The 17,434-nt window shown below is 42.1% G+C and overlaps 1 protein-coding gene across 3 annotated transcripts in view; it reads left to right on the top strand.

Annotated features, from left to right (window-relative positions):
- Positions 1-967: 967 nt before the first annotated feature.
- Positions 968-17,434, top strand: part of atosa (atos homolog A) — an 81,793-nt gene continuing 65,326 nt past the window's right edge. For 2 of the 3 annotated variants that reach the window (XM_059952764.1, XM_059952763.1), the window contains exon 1: positions 971-1,399. Coding sequence is in view for 1 of the 3 variants with exons in the window: in XM_059952763.1 (XP_059808746.1) it covers positions 1,384-1,399 (16 nt within the window). In the remaining 2 variants the exon portion in view is untranslated. Of the gene's footprint in view, positions 1,400-17,434 lie in introns of all 3 variants that reach the window. The other variant, XR_009508364.1, reaches the window with a different exon arrangement.

Genomic DNA, 17,434 nt, shown 5'->3' on the forward strand with positions numbered 1-17,434 from the left:
CAGATTATTTGTTGATGATTGAAGGAACATGGAATCACTGTGATGCAGGAGGCCATTCTGCTCATCACATCCAAACTGGCTATTTGTCATTTTTATTGCTCTTTCCATTTATTCCATAGTTAATTGATATATATTCATAGCTATTGGTAATGAGCCAATGCAGAACAAGTTTCTAAATACAAATGTTTTTTCTTCTCAACAGCATGTTAGTGAATAATTGAAATTGCTATCCTGGATTTTGTAAAATTAGACAGGTCTTGTAGTTAGGGATCTTCTTGAAAAGAGTGATCACATTCAAAATCAGAATTAAGTTTAGTATCTCTAGCTTATGTCGTGAAATCTGTTGACTGAATGATTGAATTTCTCATAGAGATGGTGGGTGCAATAGTTCGATCTAAAATCAGTGTAGTATAATCTACATCAGGGAGACTACAACTAGATGAGCGTGACAGACATTTGAACAAGAGGGAGACGCGGGATATGGGGACAGCTTGGGAAAGGGATGTTGAAACCAAGATTGAAATAGCCGTCATCTTTTTGAATGGCAGAGCAGGATGGATGGGCCGACTGAGCTAATTCTGCTTCATTTGTTCTTATAACTGAACTTCTGTGCTTCCAGCATTTCTTCTCCCGGAATGCACTTTGGGGAAATTGAAAGGGATGCTACAAAAATGTAAGTCTGTCTTTATTCTTTTAACATGCGAAGCCAGCGCCGTAACGAAATCACTTTTAAGGTGGAGATAATAAACTTCCCCGAAGTCGCTGACGGGGGGGACCTCCACCCAGGCGACGTCAGGCCTTCCTGCTCCTCCTTCTCAGACAGCGCCGAGCCCGTCTCCATGGCTACGTGCCCAGACTCAGGCGAGGGGAGCGGAAGTGAGGCGGGGCGACGTCAGAAGAGGAGGAGGGGGCGGGCCGTTGTTGGGACACGTGACCTGGCGGCGGCCCGGGTGGGGGATGGGCTTTGGGCGGGGGGGGGGAGGAGAGTGTTGTGTTTTGACAACATGGAGGCTGTGGAGTGACAAGAGGTCGGGACAGTCGGGCAGATAGGCAGAGGGTGGGGCCCACCACTGGAGGCACCTGCACTGTCACACTGCCGTCCCCGGCACCGCATTCGCCTCGGCTGCGCTTAGATCCCACCTTGGTGTGGAAGTCGGAGGGGGGACCCAATGACATCTCGGCAGTGAGGCGAGCCGGGGGCCGCCAGGGGCTGACGCCGGGGGAGGGAGGAGTTGTGGGGGGGGGGCTCGTCAGTTTACACCTCGCCCCCCTCCCCCTCACCCTCACCCTCACCCTTACCCTCCCATCTCGAGGCTCGAAGTTGGACTGCGGGAAGAACGGGCACGGCAGCTGCATCAACTCCGGAGCAAGCCACAGCCGATCATGAAGTCAGACCGAGGTAAGGGGCATTTCGTGCATCTACTTCACCGATTCTGTCCAAGAGGTAATTATAATCTGCCCCAGGGGGCGAGAGATGTGGAACGCGAGGTGAGTTTTTATGTACTGTATTCCAACTCTGCAACTTTGGCTATCAGAAGTTTAGGAAGCAATCGGATGGATAGGAAAACAAACTTCTCTGATCGGCTGGCTCCAGTGCATTTAGTTCGGTCACTCAAAATAACTGTGATGTATATTGGCGACGTGTCAGTCAGTCTAGCGGACTGTCATCAGCGATGATCGCCGATACTGAACGAAAACGAGCCAGTTTAAAAAACACTCTCCGATTGGTCTTGGAGCTATAAATGGAGTAAGCCGTAGGTTTCACCCGTCTTGCATCATCACTGACTGTTTGTAGTAACAAGCTCCCTTTAACCACATTGCAAAGTTTATATCATTTATCGTGTTCCGTGTTTTTTTCCTTCTTGGCAACAAGGTTTGTAGATCCTTGTTAGCTATTTACTACTTCGTTTGGAGTATCCCTACAGATTTTGTATTTAACTTTCAGCCGAGTACATCTCTGCTGTAGTGTCACTTGCTGGCAAACCTAATACCAACTAAGTTACACTGAATTTCCAAAGGAACGGGAGGATTTAAAAAATGACGCGTCAAAGAAAGTAATTAAAATTTATCTTCTCAAGACATGCTTTACATCAAAAAATTGTTTTTTTTTAACACCCCAGACCTGAACTTCATGTGATGCTGAAAGCAAACACAGGTTCAGGAATGGCATTCTGCACAATGATTGTCAAAGTGGAGATTCTGATTTTGGTTGGAGATGGTTTTGAGAGAATGGGTTGTAAAATGTAAAAAGTCTACTCCTTTGGTATTCACTTCCAATAAGCTAAACATCTAGGGAAATTGGACACATAGAACATAGAATAGTACAGCACATTACAGGCCCTTTGGCCCACAATGTTGTGCCAACCCTCAAACCCTGCCTCCATATATAACCCCCCACCTTAAATTCCTCCATATACCTGTCTAATAGTCTCTTAAATCTCACTAGTGTATCTGCCTCCACCACTGACTCAGGCAGTGCATTCCACGCACCAACCACTCTCTGAGTGAAAAACCTTCCTCTAATATCCCCCTTGAACTTCCCTCCCCTTACCTTGAAGCCATGTCCTCTTGAACTGAGCAGTGGTGGCCTGGGAAAGAGGCGCTGGCTGTCCACTCTGTCTACTCCTCTTAATATCTTGTACACCTCTATCATGTCTCCTCTCATCCTCCTTCTCTCCAAAGAGTAAAGCCCTAGCTCCCTTAATCTCTGATCATAATCCATACTCTCTAAACCAGGCAGCATCCTGGTAAATCTCCTCTGTACCCTTTCCAATGCTTCCACATCCTTCCAATACTGAGGTGACCAGAACTGGACACAGTACTCCAAGTGTGGCCTAACTAGAGTTTTATAGAGCTGCATCATTACATTGTGTCTCTTAAACTCTATCCCTCGACTTATGAAAGCTAACACCCCATAAGCTTTCTTGGATTGAACAAAAGTTGTTTCTTTCTTAAACAAGAGAAGATCTGCAGATGGTTGAAATCAAGATAATGTACAGTCCTGATGAAGGGTCTCAGCTTGAAATGTCGACTGTTTACTCTTTTCCATAGATGCTAGCTGGCCTACTGAGTTCACCCAGCGTTTTGTGTGTTTCTTACTTGATATAGATATGGTAAAGAGCATTACAGCATTTGGCAGGACTGCTGTCGGCATGGAAATTATCCAGGTTTACCTGTAAATAGACAGTGTGTTCCGCATCATGATTTCAAGATCTGTATTGTGAGGATCCAACAGCTGATTTACTGGACTGCATCCATCTGAAACATTGTTCTCTGTAAAATGGAGCTATGCAGAAATCATGATGTACATGGTAGCTTAGTGGTTAGTGCAATGCTTTACAGTGCAGGCGTCCTGGGTTCAATTCCTGCCACGGTTTGTAAGGAGTTTGTACATTCTCTGCATGACCACATGGGTTTCCTCCCACTGTACAAAGACGTAACGGTTGGTAGTTGGTAATTGGTAAATTACCCCATGATTAGGCTAGGGTTAAATTGGAGGTTGCTGGGTGGCCTGCCTCAAAGGGCCAGAAAGGCCTATTCTGTGCTGTATCTCAATAAACCAGAATAGGTAGAAACAAGCTTTACCAGAAACCTTCATCTGATGGTTGAGTATGGTTGGAATTTACAACTCATGTTTTTATTGGAAAAGGATTATATAAATATTTGAAAGAAAAAAAAATGCAGGGCTGTGGGGAAAGAGCCAATTTGCTTCCTCTTACAAATGAAGCAAGTTTGATGGACCAAATTGCTGCCTTCTGTGCCTTAACAATTCTGTTTGAAAGATGGAGGAGAGCCATACTGTTCCCTCTGACACACATGCATTTCTAACCCTTTAGCACTCATTCTTGTCAAGTATTTTTTGCCACCTGTGGTTTCTTTTCCCCCATGCACTTGAAATAATCAACAGCTGACTTTGGATCTAACTATTTGTGTTATGAGACAGCTGTTAGATGTTTGAGATGATAGTCCAGGACCTATATCAGGAGGTTACTGTCATTAGGTCAGTCTGGGTTAGGATAAGGTCAGCAAAGTTTTGAATATTTGTGATCCTGCAGTATGTAACTAGCTAGGACTTGAGAGTCACTGGTGAAAGAACATTTTGCTTGAAGCTGTCTAATAGGCTTCAGCACTGCGCCCCCCACAGGAGATCTGGGGAACTGCGTGAAAAGGGCAGACAATTGTCGCTGCTCCCAATGAGGTAGAGGAATCACCACTGAACTTCTCTAAATAAGGAAGTGTAAATTAGGGTATGGATGTTAAATCTATCCAGCAGCAAAGTGATTTTCATCAATAACAATTAAAATATGATGGAATAAAACTATGTGTAAACAAACACACAAAAAAACTCAGCAGATCAGGCAGCATCTACGGAAATAAATGAACAGTTGATGTTTATTCAACTGACTCTTCACCAGGACTGCAAACGAAGGGGGAAGAATCAGTAGGTGGGAGAGTGGAAGGAGTACAGGTTAAAAGATACGAGCATCTGCAGATGCTGGAAATCCAGGCAACGCACACAAAATGTTGGAGGAACTCAGCAGGCCAGGTAGAGTAATGTAGAGGAAAGTAATGGAAAGGACTATGCATTCAGTGTTTCAGGATTGGAAGAAAAAGATGGGAAGTCAGAGCAAGAAGGTGGGAAGGGAAGATGTACAAGGTAGTAGGGATAGGTGAAACTGGGAGAGGGGAAGAGTGAAGTAAAGAGCTGGGAAATCAATTGGTGAAAAAGATAAAGGGCTTAATAACGGGGTATCTGATAGGAGAGAGTAGAAGACCATGGAAGAAAAGGAAGGGGGAGGAGCACCAGAGGGTAGGTAAACAGATGAGGTGAGAGCTGAAAATAGGAATGGTGAAGGGGGGAAGTTACCAGAAGTTCGAGAAATAGATGTTCATGCCTTCATGTTGGAGGTTACCCAGATGAAATAGAAGGCATTGCTCCTCCAACCTGAGTGTGGCATCATCACAGTAGTAAGAGGGGCCATGGACTGACATGTTGGAATGAGAATGGGAAGTAGAATTGAAGTGGTGGCCACTGGGAGATCTCACTTTTTCTGGCGGAAGGAGCATAGGGTCTCAGCCAAGCGGTCTCCTAATCTATGTTGGGTCTCACCGATATACAGGAGGCCACACCGGGAGCACCGGATGTAATAGATGACTCCATCAGACTCATAGGTGAAGAGTCGCCTCACCTGGAAGGACTGTTAGGGGCCCTGAGTGGTAGTGAGGGAGGAGGTGTAGGGACAGGTTTGGCACTTGTTCCACTTGCAAGGGTAATACAGGTGGGAGATCAGTGGAGTGGGGATGAATGGACAAGGGAGTCATGTAGGGAGCAATCCCTGTGGAAAGTGGGGGGAGAGAAAGATGTGTTTGTTGGTGGGATCCCATTGGAGATTACAGAAGTTATGGAGAATTATGTACTGGATACGGGGGCTACAGGGGTGGTACGTGAGGACAAGAGGAATCCTGTCCCTGGTGGGATGGCGGAACGATGGGATGAGGGCTGAAGTGCGTGAAATGGAAGAGACGCGGGTGAGAGCAGCGTTGAAGTGGAAAGAAAGCTCCTTTCTTTGAAGCAGGCCATCTCATTCTGGAACAAGATGATAGGTGAAGCCAGGTGGGTAGGGGATGAAGTAAGAAGCTAGAGGAGATAAGTAGAAAAGGTATAGGGCTGGAGAAGAAGGAATCAGATAGGAGATAGGCCCTACATGTGCTCTCTCCACATCTAAATAAGCTTTTTCTATTTGCATCTCAACTTTGAGCTTGGCATAAGCCACTTCACCTCTGACACAGTTTTGTGCTGCGGCTATGCTAATTGTGCTTTCATTTGAGCATCGCATAGCCATGATTCATGAGCCACATTCTGACCTGATTTCTGGGTCTTTAGAATCGATGTTGCTCGGGCTGGAAGCTGATATTATCATCTGTGACATTCAGCTGCGTCTCCAGTCCATGGGCAATGCCTTTGAAGATGCATGATCTTTCTCACTCTACTGCCCTTGCAGTATGTACAAAGCTATGCACTGAGTTAAACACCTCCTCAAAAATCACCCAAGATGAGAGCTTTCTTCTGGGGTTTTAATGAGATCTTACCAAACGCCTCAATATACTAATACTGCCAATTATTCTCACAATCGGTGTTAACCAAAGTAATGCATACCCGCAACACTTCATAACTATGCTGTGTGAGCAAGAATAAACTCATGCCACAACAATATCTTAGTAGCGGTGAGCAATAAACATAATACTTTGTGCAAAATATATCTACGAATGTTTACTGATATTAATAAAAACATAAGACCTGCAGATATTGTTGTTTCATGGGCAAATAAAAAGAGGGTGGAGATGAATGTTTTTCCACTATGTGCGTCAAATCAAGTAAAAATTACCCATGTAGGCAATGATATAAAAATCAGCTTGTATACAGGAAGTGATGTTTATACAAAATGAACTGTGACTCTAGAAGTCAGAATAGCAGGTGAGAAGAGGTAAGGAGGGACCCAGAGTGGGGAAATGAGGAAGAGGGATGGGGGAAGGGGAAAAGAATTAACAGAAGGAGAAATCAATGTTTGTGACATCAGGCTTGAGGCAACCTAGGCAGAATATAAGATGTTGCTCCTCGAAGCTGAGAATGACCTTATCACGGAAGAAGAGGAGACCATGGACTGATACCAGAATGGGAATGGGGATTGGAATTGAAGTGGTTGGTCACTGGGAAATCCTGCTTTTTGTGGATGGAGCAAAGGTACTGAACAACGTCAGCTCTCACCAACGTCAGGAGCACTGTATACGGTTGACAACCCCAACAGATTCGCGGGTGACGTGTTACCTCACCTGGAAGGACTGTTTGGGGGCCTGAATGGAGGTGAATGGGCAGGTGTAGCACCACTGTCACATGTAGGTATAAACGGGGAGGGATGAATAATGAAGGGAACCATTGGAGGGTGTGGTTCCTGTGGAAAGTGAAGAGTTGGAGGTGAGTTAATGATTAGTTTGATGGTAGGGACCCATTGAAGATGGCAGAGAATGATGTGTTGGATGTGGAAGCTCATGCGGTGCTATGTGAGGACAGGAGGAACCCAATCCCTATTATGGTGGCAGGAAGATGGAGTGAGTGCGGATGTCTGGTGAATGGAAGAGATGCAGGTGAGGGCAGCATCAATGGTAGAGCAAGGGGAAACCCCATTCTTTGAAGAAGGAAAACATCTCTGATATCCTGGAAAGGAAAGCCTCATCCTGGGAAAGATGCGGTGGAGACAAAGGAACTAAGGAAAGGGAATGGCAATTTTACAGGAGACAGGGTAGGAAGAAATATAGTCAAGATAGACATGGGAATCGGTAGGTTTATAAAAGATTTGATAGATGGTTTGTCCCCAGAAATGGATACAGAAATATCAGGAAAGGGGAGAGAGGTGTTAGAAATGGACCAAATGAATTTCAGTGCAGCCTGGAAGTTGAAGCTGGTGACAATGAATGGGTGACCTCCAGGGTTGATGAGGCTGGTGAGGGTGCAGAAAACAATGGCCTAATGGATTTGAATAGGTAAGTAAGGGGTAAGTAAGAGGAGGTGTCTTGAGAGTTTCTGCCTGGCCTCAGTAAGTTAGAGGTCAGTCTGCCAGACTGAGCCCGACAACCCCTTTGTCTGTGGGTATGATGGTGAAGTTGGGATTGGTGCAGCGAGAGCAGAGGGCAGTGCATTGAGGATGGAGTAAATTTCAAAGAGAAAAGAGTGCTGAAGTTGTGGCTGTTGATGTCTCGTCAGCAGTTAGAGGTGAAAAGATACAGAGCGGGCAGAAAACTAGAGCAGGGTGTCCAAGAAGAGGAGGAGGGTTGGTGACAGGAAAAGTTGTCATCTGTGTAGGGTGGGGAATCCTTGCCAGAGAAGTAGGCTTGGAATTGGAGGTTATGGAAGAATAGCTTCCATCATGGTGGACTTGGAACTCTTTGAGGTGTGGGCAAAGGGGGACAAAGGTAAGGCCCTTTCTGAGGACAACATTCCACCTCAGACGAAGGTCAGAGGGAATGGTAAAGTCACAGCAGGGGTTAGAGCTGGGATTGGAGGGGGGAAGGGGAAGAGAGTTGTTGGCACCAGCTGAGAGGGAATGGTTTGCGTGTACAGGGAATGTATAGTGTCAGGAAGACTACAAGGAAGGTATGGTGAGAAGATGTGTAAATGACTTTTATTTGACAATAATGAAGACATAAAATATATTAATTAGTAAATTCTCATGTACAGATGTACAAGCCTAACTTTCTCTGGAAAGTTTATTACGTAGTGAGCAAATACCGTAACCTTGTACACTTTAGCATTGATATTGAGAATTGTAGAGGAACAGAAAGCTGCAACAAACAGCTTTGGGTTTTTTTGTATTGAACTGTGCTTGGAATTACTGTTATAGTGAATTGTATGCTGACAGTCTAAGAATTATTACTAATATAAAGTTGGGAGTCTTTATGACCTTGGAGACAGGCAAACCAATAGTATCATTTGAAGATCTCATTGAAGATTTACTATATCATTAAATTTAGCAGTTCCTGTCCATGATTGGAGAGTTTGCAAAGAAGTTTTTGTTGATTATTTTCTTGAAAGTTTATTGATCTTAATATTAATGAGTAAGTTTGAAATTATTTTTAGTCAACACATCTGTAAATAACTGGTATTTGCTATTCAGTTTGTCTCTAACTTCAGTGCCTGTCATAGAAATGTTGTAATAAAGAGATGAGCTGGAAGCCAGATGTTTTTCATTTCAAAAATAAACTATGTTCTTAAAAATATATACAGTCGGCCCTCCTTATCCGTGGGTTCCGCATCTGCGGATTCAACCAACCATGGATCAGGAAAATCCGGAAGTTGTCTCCCCAGCACTCATTGTTTGAGCATGTACAGACTATTTTTTTCTTGTCATTTTTCCCTAAACAATACAGTATAACAACTATTTACATAGCATTTACATTGTATTAGGTATTATAAGTAATCTAGAGATGATTTAAAAGTACAGGCAGTCCCCGGGTTATGAACGAGTTCCGTTCCTGAGTCCGTCTTTAAGTCGGATTTGAAGTCGGGACAGGTACATCTGGTATTATGTAGCCTCAGTTAGTAAAATGTTTGTCTTAGTGTATAGTATATATTTTACCTTTCCATGCATATAAAACACTTAAGAAACATATGTATTTCAATAATTAAACCACTGCGTTGCTTAGTAATAATTGTAGCTTTCATCGGGGCAGGGCCTTTCACATGTTCCATTAAAATTGTTCCGATCGTTGACTGACTGTAGTCTAACACTTTTCCTATGACCGATGGCGTTTCACCTCCTTCTGATCGCTTTATTACTTCCACTTTATTTTCAACTGTGATCGTGATTATTTTCGTGAACAGAAATCCTGCAGATTCAGAGCTGTGCCGGGTCCTAAAGACCACTGCAACTGATACAGGTTAAATGAAGTCCAGGTTCTGCTGGATCCTAAAGACCACCACATTGAGACAGGTTAAATAAGGGTCTTGAGCATCTGTGTTTTTTGGTATCCACGGGGGGTCCCGGAACCAATCTTCCGCGGATAAGGAGGGCTGACTGTACAATAAATATAAAGAGTGCATGGTTTTCTTTATAATCATCATGTCATTGAGTGTATACATTCATATTATTGAGACTATACATTTGTCATGTTAATGCAGTTTATGAACGAGGCATTATTGCCATTTGTAATACAAAATTCAAATGTTTAAGACTATTTGTAATAGGTCCCTCAGGGTATAGTGGCATCAGGACCTTAGAATGTTCTTCGTGTGTTAGGTGCACTGGTACTTTTGCAGCATCTCCTTACAGATATCTCATGATACTGGAAGACCAACAAGTGTTGTCTTACACTCATTTAATGGTCTTCCAGCAGCATTTGATGTTTGTCTCATTGTGAGGTCCTGGGAATAGTCTGTGGATCAGAGTACTCTGTTTTACAGTTGCTTGGGATGAATGTTGATAAAGACCCTTGTATCCTTTTCCAAACCTTCTTTGTAAATCCATAGTCTGCATTGTCTCATCCTTATCACTCCTGTCCTGAAGGCAGAATGCTTTGGGAGTGAGACTCTGACTGTACAGTAAGGATCTGACGAAGAGGATCGAGCCAAGGTAAGTCCTGATGCTTGTTGCTTAGTTCTGGCAAAAAGCATTCTGTAAAATGGTTTCAGCAGTCTGTGTAGAAAACCATCCATTGTGTCCTCCTTCCAAAGTGCCTGGAAGACGTCCTGTGCAGACCACTGTCTGATGGATTTTTCCATTAAGGGCAAGTAGTGCACCATTGTCCAACTAAGTGGACCATTTGCAGGCAACGAGACCAGGCCCATCCTTTCCATCACCAGGGACTGGTAGAACCTTAGCATGTAGTGACACTTGATGTTGTGCAAACTTGGGTTTGTGCACACAAAGGTGGCTATCAGGATGAGGGCAGGTGTGGTTAAGCATCTCACCTTATTGGACATGTTCTACTTTGGACCCGTTGATGAAACAGAAGATGACCTAGTTGTCTGAGGAGAGGAATGGGCTATAGGCAACATCTGTGCCAAGTACAGCAACATGGAGACCATATTGCATGACCAGGCTCTTGTCTATCATCTAGAAAGAGCACAGTCCCAATTTTTTTCATTTAACCATGCTTATGTCAATTTTTGTTACATGACTCAGCTCTTCCAAATCAGATCTCAATCACCTTCAGGTGGTCAGATGGTTTTGAGGAAGACAGTGCACCATTTAGGCCAGTTGCCGAAAATCATGGATATGTTCTTCCTGCAGTTGACTCTGTCCCCTGACGCCACCTCACATCCATTATAGACTGACCTTGGATCAATGCAGAACATGGTGACATTTCCACATACAGGTAGAGCATAAGTTTGGACAGCACAAGTCCTGTCTGCAACATGTACACATCTCCATTTGCAAACACCCAGAGCAAATAGATGATGGTTCCACCTTCACTGCAACTTTGATAAGTTGTTTACTTGTGCAGATTCCAAAGAGATCCTTAATATTGCTGCGGTTGAAGTAATGAGACAGGAAATTCAATGCATCTATGACTGGAATATGAAGATCAAATGTTCACAGAAGCCTCTTGTTGCTTCTGCGTGAGGAGAGTAAAGAGCAGCTGCCACTTGTCTGGATAATACTAGGTTAGAGAGCCAACTTGTCCTGTGTAAACCTGCCCAGTAGCAAAATAATCCCTGCAGTGATAGAATTTTACTCTTTTTAAAAAAAAAAATTAGCAATAAAATGTAGTGATAATGAGTTGTATTTCACCCAGTGCTTTCATAATGAGAGCATTATAGCATTAACATTATGGAATGGAGAGCAATTCTGTAGCTGTCTTCACATGTATGATCTCTTTATTAGGTTAAAATCTAAAGAATCTATTGTTTATAAGCTCAGTGGTCACTGAGTATACATCTGTTCATTAATGCAAATATCTAATCAGCCAATCATGTGGCTGCCATATACATTCAGTGGCCACCTTATTAAGCATTCTGTACACCTGTTCGTTAATATGACTATCTAATCAGCCAATCGTGTGGCAACAACTCAATGCACAAAAACATGTAGACATGGTCAAGAAGTTCATTTGTTTGTTAGGCCAAACATCAGAATGGGGAAGAAATGTGATTGAAGTGACTTTGAATGTGGAATGATTGTTTGTGATATTGTTTGAGTATCTCAGAAACTGCTGATCTCCTGAGGTTTTCATGCACAGCAGTGTCTAGTGTTTACAGAAAATGGTGCATGAAACAAAATGCCTTGTTACTGGGAGAGATCAGAGGAGAATGGCCAGACTGGTTCAAGCCAAGAAGCATTTGACAGGTGACAGTAACTCAAATAACCACGTGTTACAACAGTGGTGAGCAGAAGAGCATCTCTGAACTCACAACACATTGAATCTTGAAGTGAATGGGCTACAGCAGCAGAAGACCATTAGTGGTCACTTTATTAGGTATAGGATGCACAACATGAGAAGAAGTCTCTTCACCAGAGAAGAATGAATCTTTAATATTTATTCTAGATAGATGTGGAGGCAAAGTCACTGTAGATAATCAACAGGAAATTGATATTAAGGTATGAGTGTAGGAAAGTGCACAGTGTGAGGTTCAAGGTCACCCATGTATAAGAGGTAGGTATTAGAGAGCAAATGTCTTCCAAATAGAGAGCAACCGTGTACACAGAACAGGGTGGAAGAGTAAGAATCGAGACCAAGTGAGGAACTGAAGGGGTGAACAGTGTTCTTATATTTTTTAAAGCAGGAAGGGTGGTGGTAAGCAGACAGAGCAGAGTTGGTCAGTTTAGACAGAAATGTCTTTATTTTTTTCAGCATTTTTTTTCAAAAGTTAAGCAGGAGGTTCTGAGATTCAGTTTAAAAAGTAACATAATATAGAATCTGCTCAGTTAATAACCAATCTTTAATTATTTTCCTTAAAGAGGTATGTTTCTTGGGGGGAAAAAAGTAATAATCAGACATTTGTGTTTAAATCTCATTCCAGCTGATTTCAGCATGTGTCTAACTGAAGGAATTGTACTTTTAGCACCTGTTACTCTGGAATATAAGCTTATCAAAAGCAAATGTTTAAACAAGTCCTTAAACTCTTTTACATTTATACAGCATTGAGGTTTATCTGCAGTTTGTGCCTGATATTTGTTTATAAGGATCTGGATGTTGTTTTACAGGAATCCTGCACTTGTTTTGGAAAAAAATTGAAAGGTGTGGCACTGTAACAGACTGTGCCTCTGGCCAAGGGAAGTATGGTCATGGGAACTCTTTGTAGCAATAATTACTGTTGGTCATGTACCCAGTATACTTAGGGACCAACAACAAATTGATGTAAATGAATTAATATTATTTTGAATTTTAAAAATACATCAGAATCGGGTTTAATACCACTGGCAAAATGTCATAAAATGTGTTGTTTTGCAGCGGCAATACGTAGCAATTTTTTTTTCAAGTATCTTGCTGTTCGGCGTGGGCAATCTTGCCTCTCCATCCATCGTGGTCCCTGAGCCTCCGAGTTGTAGTTGTTGCCTCCGTGTTTTTAACCATGATGTTATCCCATCTATCTTTTTCACTCTGCTTTTGCTTCTTTTTCCTTCCAGCTTTCCAGTTGTAACTAAATGTTCTAATGTCTCTCTTCGCATGATGTGTCCAAAGAATTTTGATTGCTGTTTTCTGATTTTTTTTTAAGTAATGTACGTTTTGTTTTCATTCTCTTTGTTGGTTATCCTGTCCGTATATGATATGCATAGCATTGTTCTGAGGAACCACATCTCTCTGCATTGATTCTTTTTTCCACTGCATTTGTGATGGTCCATGACTCGCAACCATACATCAATATAGGAAGAATGTAGCAGCTGAGAGTTCTAAGGTGGATGTCAATTGCTATTTTCTTGTTCGTTAGGATGTTTCTCATTTCTGTAAATGTTGTTCTTGCCATTGCTATTCTTGCTTTCATGTCTGTTTCACATTTGCCATCAGATATTACCCATGATCCAAGGTACTTGAAGTTGTGAACTTGTTTCAGGATTTCATTTCCCAATATGATCATACCGTTTGGGATATCAGGTTTCTTTGATATTACCATTACTTAAGTTTTCCTTTTATTTAAGGTTAGGCCAAGTCTTTTGCTCTCTCTGTTGATGCTAGTTTCTGTAAATTTCCTTCACTGTTTGCTGTCAGTACTGTATCATCCCTGTACAGTGAAACCATCATGAGAACCATACAAGACCTACCTGGAATAAGTAGGAGGATACAATATCAACAACCTCCGCTATGTGGATGATACATAGCAATACATAATGATAAAATAACTATACATTACAATAATTATATATTTTAAAAATTAAGTACTGCAAAAAGAGAGAAAAAGTGAGATAGTGTTCATGGATTCATTCAGAAATTTGATGGTTGAGGGCAAGAAGCTGTTCCTGAGACATTAAGTGTATGTCTTCAGGCTCCTGCACTTTCTCCTTGATAGTAGCAATGAGAAGAGGGGATATCCTGGGTGATGGAGGTCCTAAATGATGGATGCACCTTTTTGAGGCATTGCCTTTTGAAAGTGCCCATGATGAAGCTGGCTGAGTTTACAACTTTCTGCAGTATTTTCCAATCCTGTGCAATGGCCTCTCAATACCAGACAGAATTGCCCCAAAAGGAAGAGACAGTGGATGTTGATTAGTTATCTGGTGTTTGTACTTAATGGAGTATTAATCATCCTAGCTGCCTTTAGACTTACATTAATCCAATGTAATAAGATATGGCTTTCCCCACCTAGCAACAACTTTGTGTATCTGTCATCTTAACATCATTTCCTGCTGTTTGGGCAGCTGTCAAGATTATTGTGCTGTGAAGGTCAGGAAGATAGCAACATCTTTCTGTTTGGGTGATTTGTTTACAAGTATAGCAGTTGTGTTAAAGGATTGAGAGAGATGCACTGGTATGTTTGCAAATAGGAATCTGAAGCCTTGTCTAGAATGTAAAATAAATAGTTGCAACAGATTTCAACCCATAGCTTTTCTTCCCATCAGTTCCTATAATGTTTTAAGTGAAACACAAATCAAAAGGTGCAGAATGAATTATTCCTTTTGAGTGGATTTTTCCCATCAACTAGTTCCAATTAAATTAACTTTAATTTAGTAATATATTAACCTAATTTTGGCTTCATTTATTTTCACCATATATGGTAGATCTGTACATGAATTAAGCAAATATAAAAGTAGTCATTCAGTAGCTAAATGGAGAAGTATCAATGTTGCCTCCAGCCAGTGGTGTAGTGGCAGACTTTGAGGCAAGTTGTCCTGGGTTCGAATCCAGCCAGCTCCTTACATGCTTTCCATCTGTGCTGGGTTGAGTGTTGAGCTAGCAACATAGCCCTCATAAAAAAAGAGAAAATGCTAAAGAAACGGCAAGGGTACTGCCCAATGAGCCAAAATGCGTGGAGAGGAATGACAATCAGTGTTGCCTTGCTCGTTTAGTTTCCTGCCAGCTTAATTTGTCAGCTGTGGTCAGGGTGGAGAAGACCACAATGCATGCAATTTTTAATCACTAGAGTTCTGAAGATGTTTTGATATGTTTTGATATAAACTCTAGAGAAAAAAAAATCTAATTCACTCCTACTACTTAAAACATATGAAGTTGTCAATACCATTGAATACTTTCCAGAATTTATTCAAAACTAGTTTAACCCAGTGGGTTTAAGTCCTATTTAAGGACATATGCCTGCAATAAAGACTGATATTTCTTGAGACATTAAAGGTCTGATGACATTGATGAAATGTAATGGAGGTCTACTTTTATTCAATAAAGTATTGAATATAATAGAGAGGGATTTCCTACTGAAGCCATGAGTTATGTACAGTACATTCCCTCAGACTGCAATCTCTTTCTAGGCATGCCTCTTCCTCCCCTTCCTATATTCTCTTCCTTTTACCCTGATTTCTCCATTCACCCTCTACTTTCTCTCCATTCTCTTGCCTTATCCTTCTCCTGTTTTAGGCACTCCTCGTCCCTCATATGTCCTATCCTGCCTTCACTTCTTTGCCCGCATTTAATTCATTTTCCTTTCTCTCTTCCTCCTCCACTTTGGTTTAGTTGGTTCTGAAGTAGTTAATGATGGCAGTGTGGAAAGTGTTGATTCTTCTGCAGAATGAGGTGCCTGAGAGTGTGAGCAAATAATTAGTGAAATCTTGCACTCCTTCCCACTGCAGCAGGGCTCTGTGCTCATGATGCATAACTTCTATGTTCTCAATACCATCCCGAATGTTGCTTCTCCATTTTGAGTGCTAATGGGGTCAGAGCTCCCAAGAGTCAGTTGTTACATTTCTTGAAGAGGGCTAAGAGCGCATCCATCTTTTTATCCTTTTTGTTTGTTTATCTCATCCCACCACACAGTTTGGAGTAAAATGTCTGATTTAAGAGTTTGATACTAAGCTTTTGAGCAACTTTGCCTGTCCAACATAGCTGACTGAGAGTGATGATCTTTTTGTCAATTATGGGTTCCTGAACCACAAGAATCAGGCTGAGTTAGCTGGTCACTCATCCTATTGCTGAATTTAGGATTTTGCTTGTATGAAACACAGTCATAATCAAACAAGGTTGATGAGGAGCACCAGGTAAAAGCTGAGATATTTGAAAGAACCTATTCTTTTGCCTCTTATATTAGAATGAGTAAATATCTGTACTGGAAATACTAAGCCAACATCAATAATTCATTAATTCAGTAGCCGTTGCTCTACATACCGTGCTTACACACCTGAAGAAGGATGCTTATATGAGAATGCTGTTCTTGGACTACAGTTCAGCATTCAACACCATGATTCCATCCAGGTTCAACAGGAAACTCAGAGACCTCGGCCTAGATCCTGCCTTGTGCAGCTGGATCCTGGACTTCCTGTCAGTTCGCCAGCATGTGGTAAGAGTGAGCTCCCTCACCTCCACCCCTCTGATTCTCAACTCAGGAGCCCCTCAGGGCTGTATACTAAGTCCCCTCCTTTACTCCCTGTATACCCATGACTGTGTCGCCACCCACAACTCTAATCTGCTAATTCAGTTTACAGACGACACTACATTGATTGGCCTAAACTCAAACAATAACGAGGTGGCATAAGGAAATAAGTAATCTCTCTGAGCAACTTTGTCAAGAAAACAACCTCTCTCTCAATGTTGCAAAAGCAAAGGAGCTGGTTGTGGATTACAGGAAGAATGGAGATGGGCTAACCCCTATTGACGTCAATGGTAAACAGCTTTAAATTCCTCAGCATCCACATCACCAAGGACCTCACATGGTCTGTACACACCAGCTGTGTGGTGGAAAAGGCACAGCACCTCTTTCACCTCAGATGGTTGAGGAAGTTTGCTATGGGCCCCCAAATCCAAACAACTTTTTACAGGGGCACAATTGAGAGCATCCTGACTGGCTGCATCACTACCTGGTATGGGAAATGTACCTCCCTTAATTGTAGGATTCTGCAGAGAGTGGTGTGGACAGCCCAGCACATCTGTAGCTCTGAACTTCCCACTATTCAGGACATTTACAATGACAGGTGTTTAAAAAGGGTTTGAAGGATCATTGGGGACCTGAGTCACCCCAACCATAATCTATTCCAACTACTACCATCCGGGAAGTGGTACCGCAGCATAAAAGCCAGGACCAATATGCTCCAGGGACAGCTTCTTCCACCAGGCCTTCAGACTGATTATCTCACGATGATTTTTGAGTGTGTTTCGATGTTATATTGGCTGTTCTATTTATTATAAATCACTATGATAGCACATTTAGATGGAGACATATTGTAAAGATTTTTACTTCTCATGTATGTGAAGGATGTAAGAAATAAAGTCAATTCAATTCGATTTTGTTTTAGAATCATGTTTAAAGGCATACTGATGTACATTTCAGGTTGGAATTCTATTG

Source organism: Hypanus sabinus, chromosome 28 (assembly GCF_030144855.1).
Source record: "Hypanus sabinus isolate sHypSab1 chromosome 28, sHypSab1.hap1, whole genome shotgun sequence".
NCBI lineage: Eukaryota > Metazoa > Chordata > Chondrichthyes > Myliobatiformes > Dasyatidae > Hypanus > Hypanus sabinus.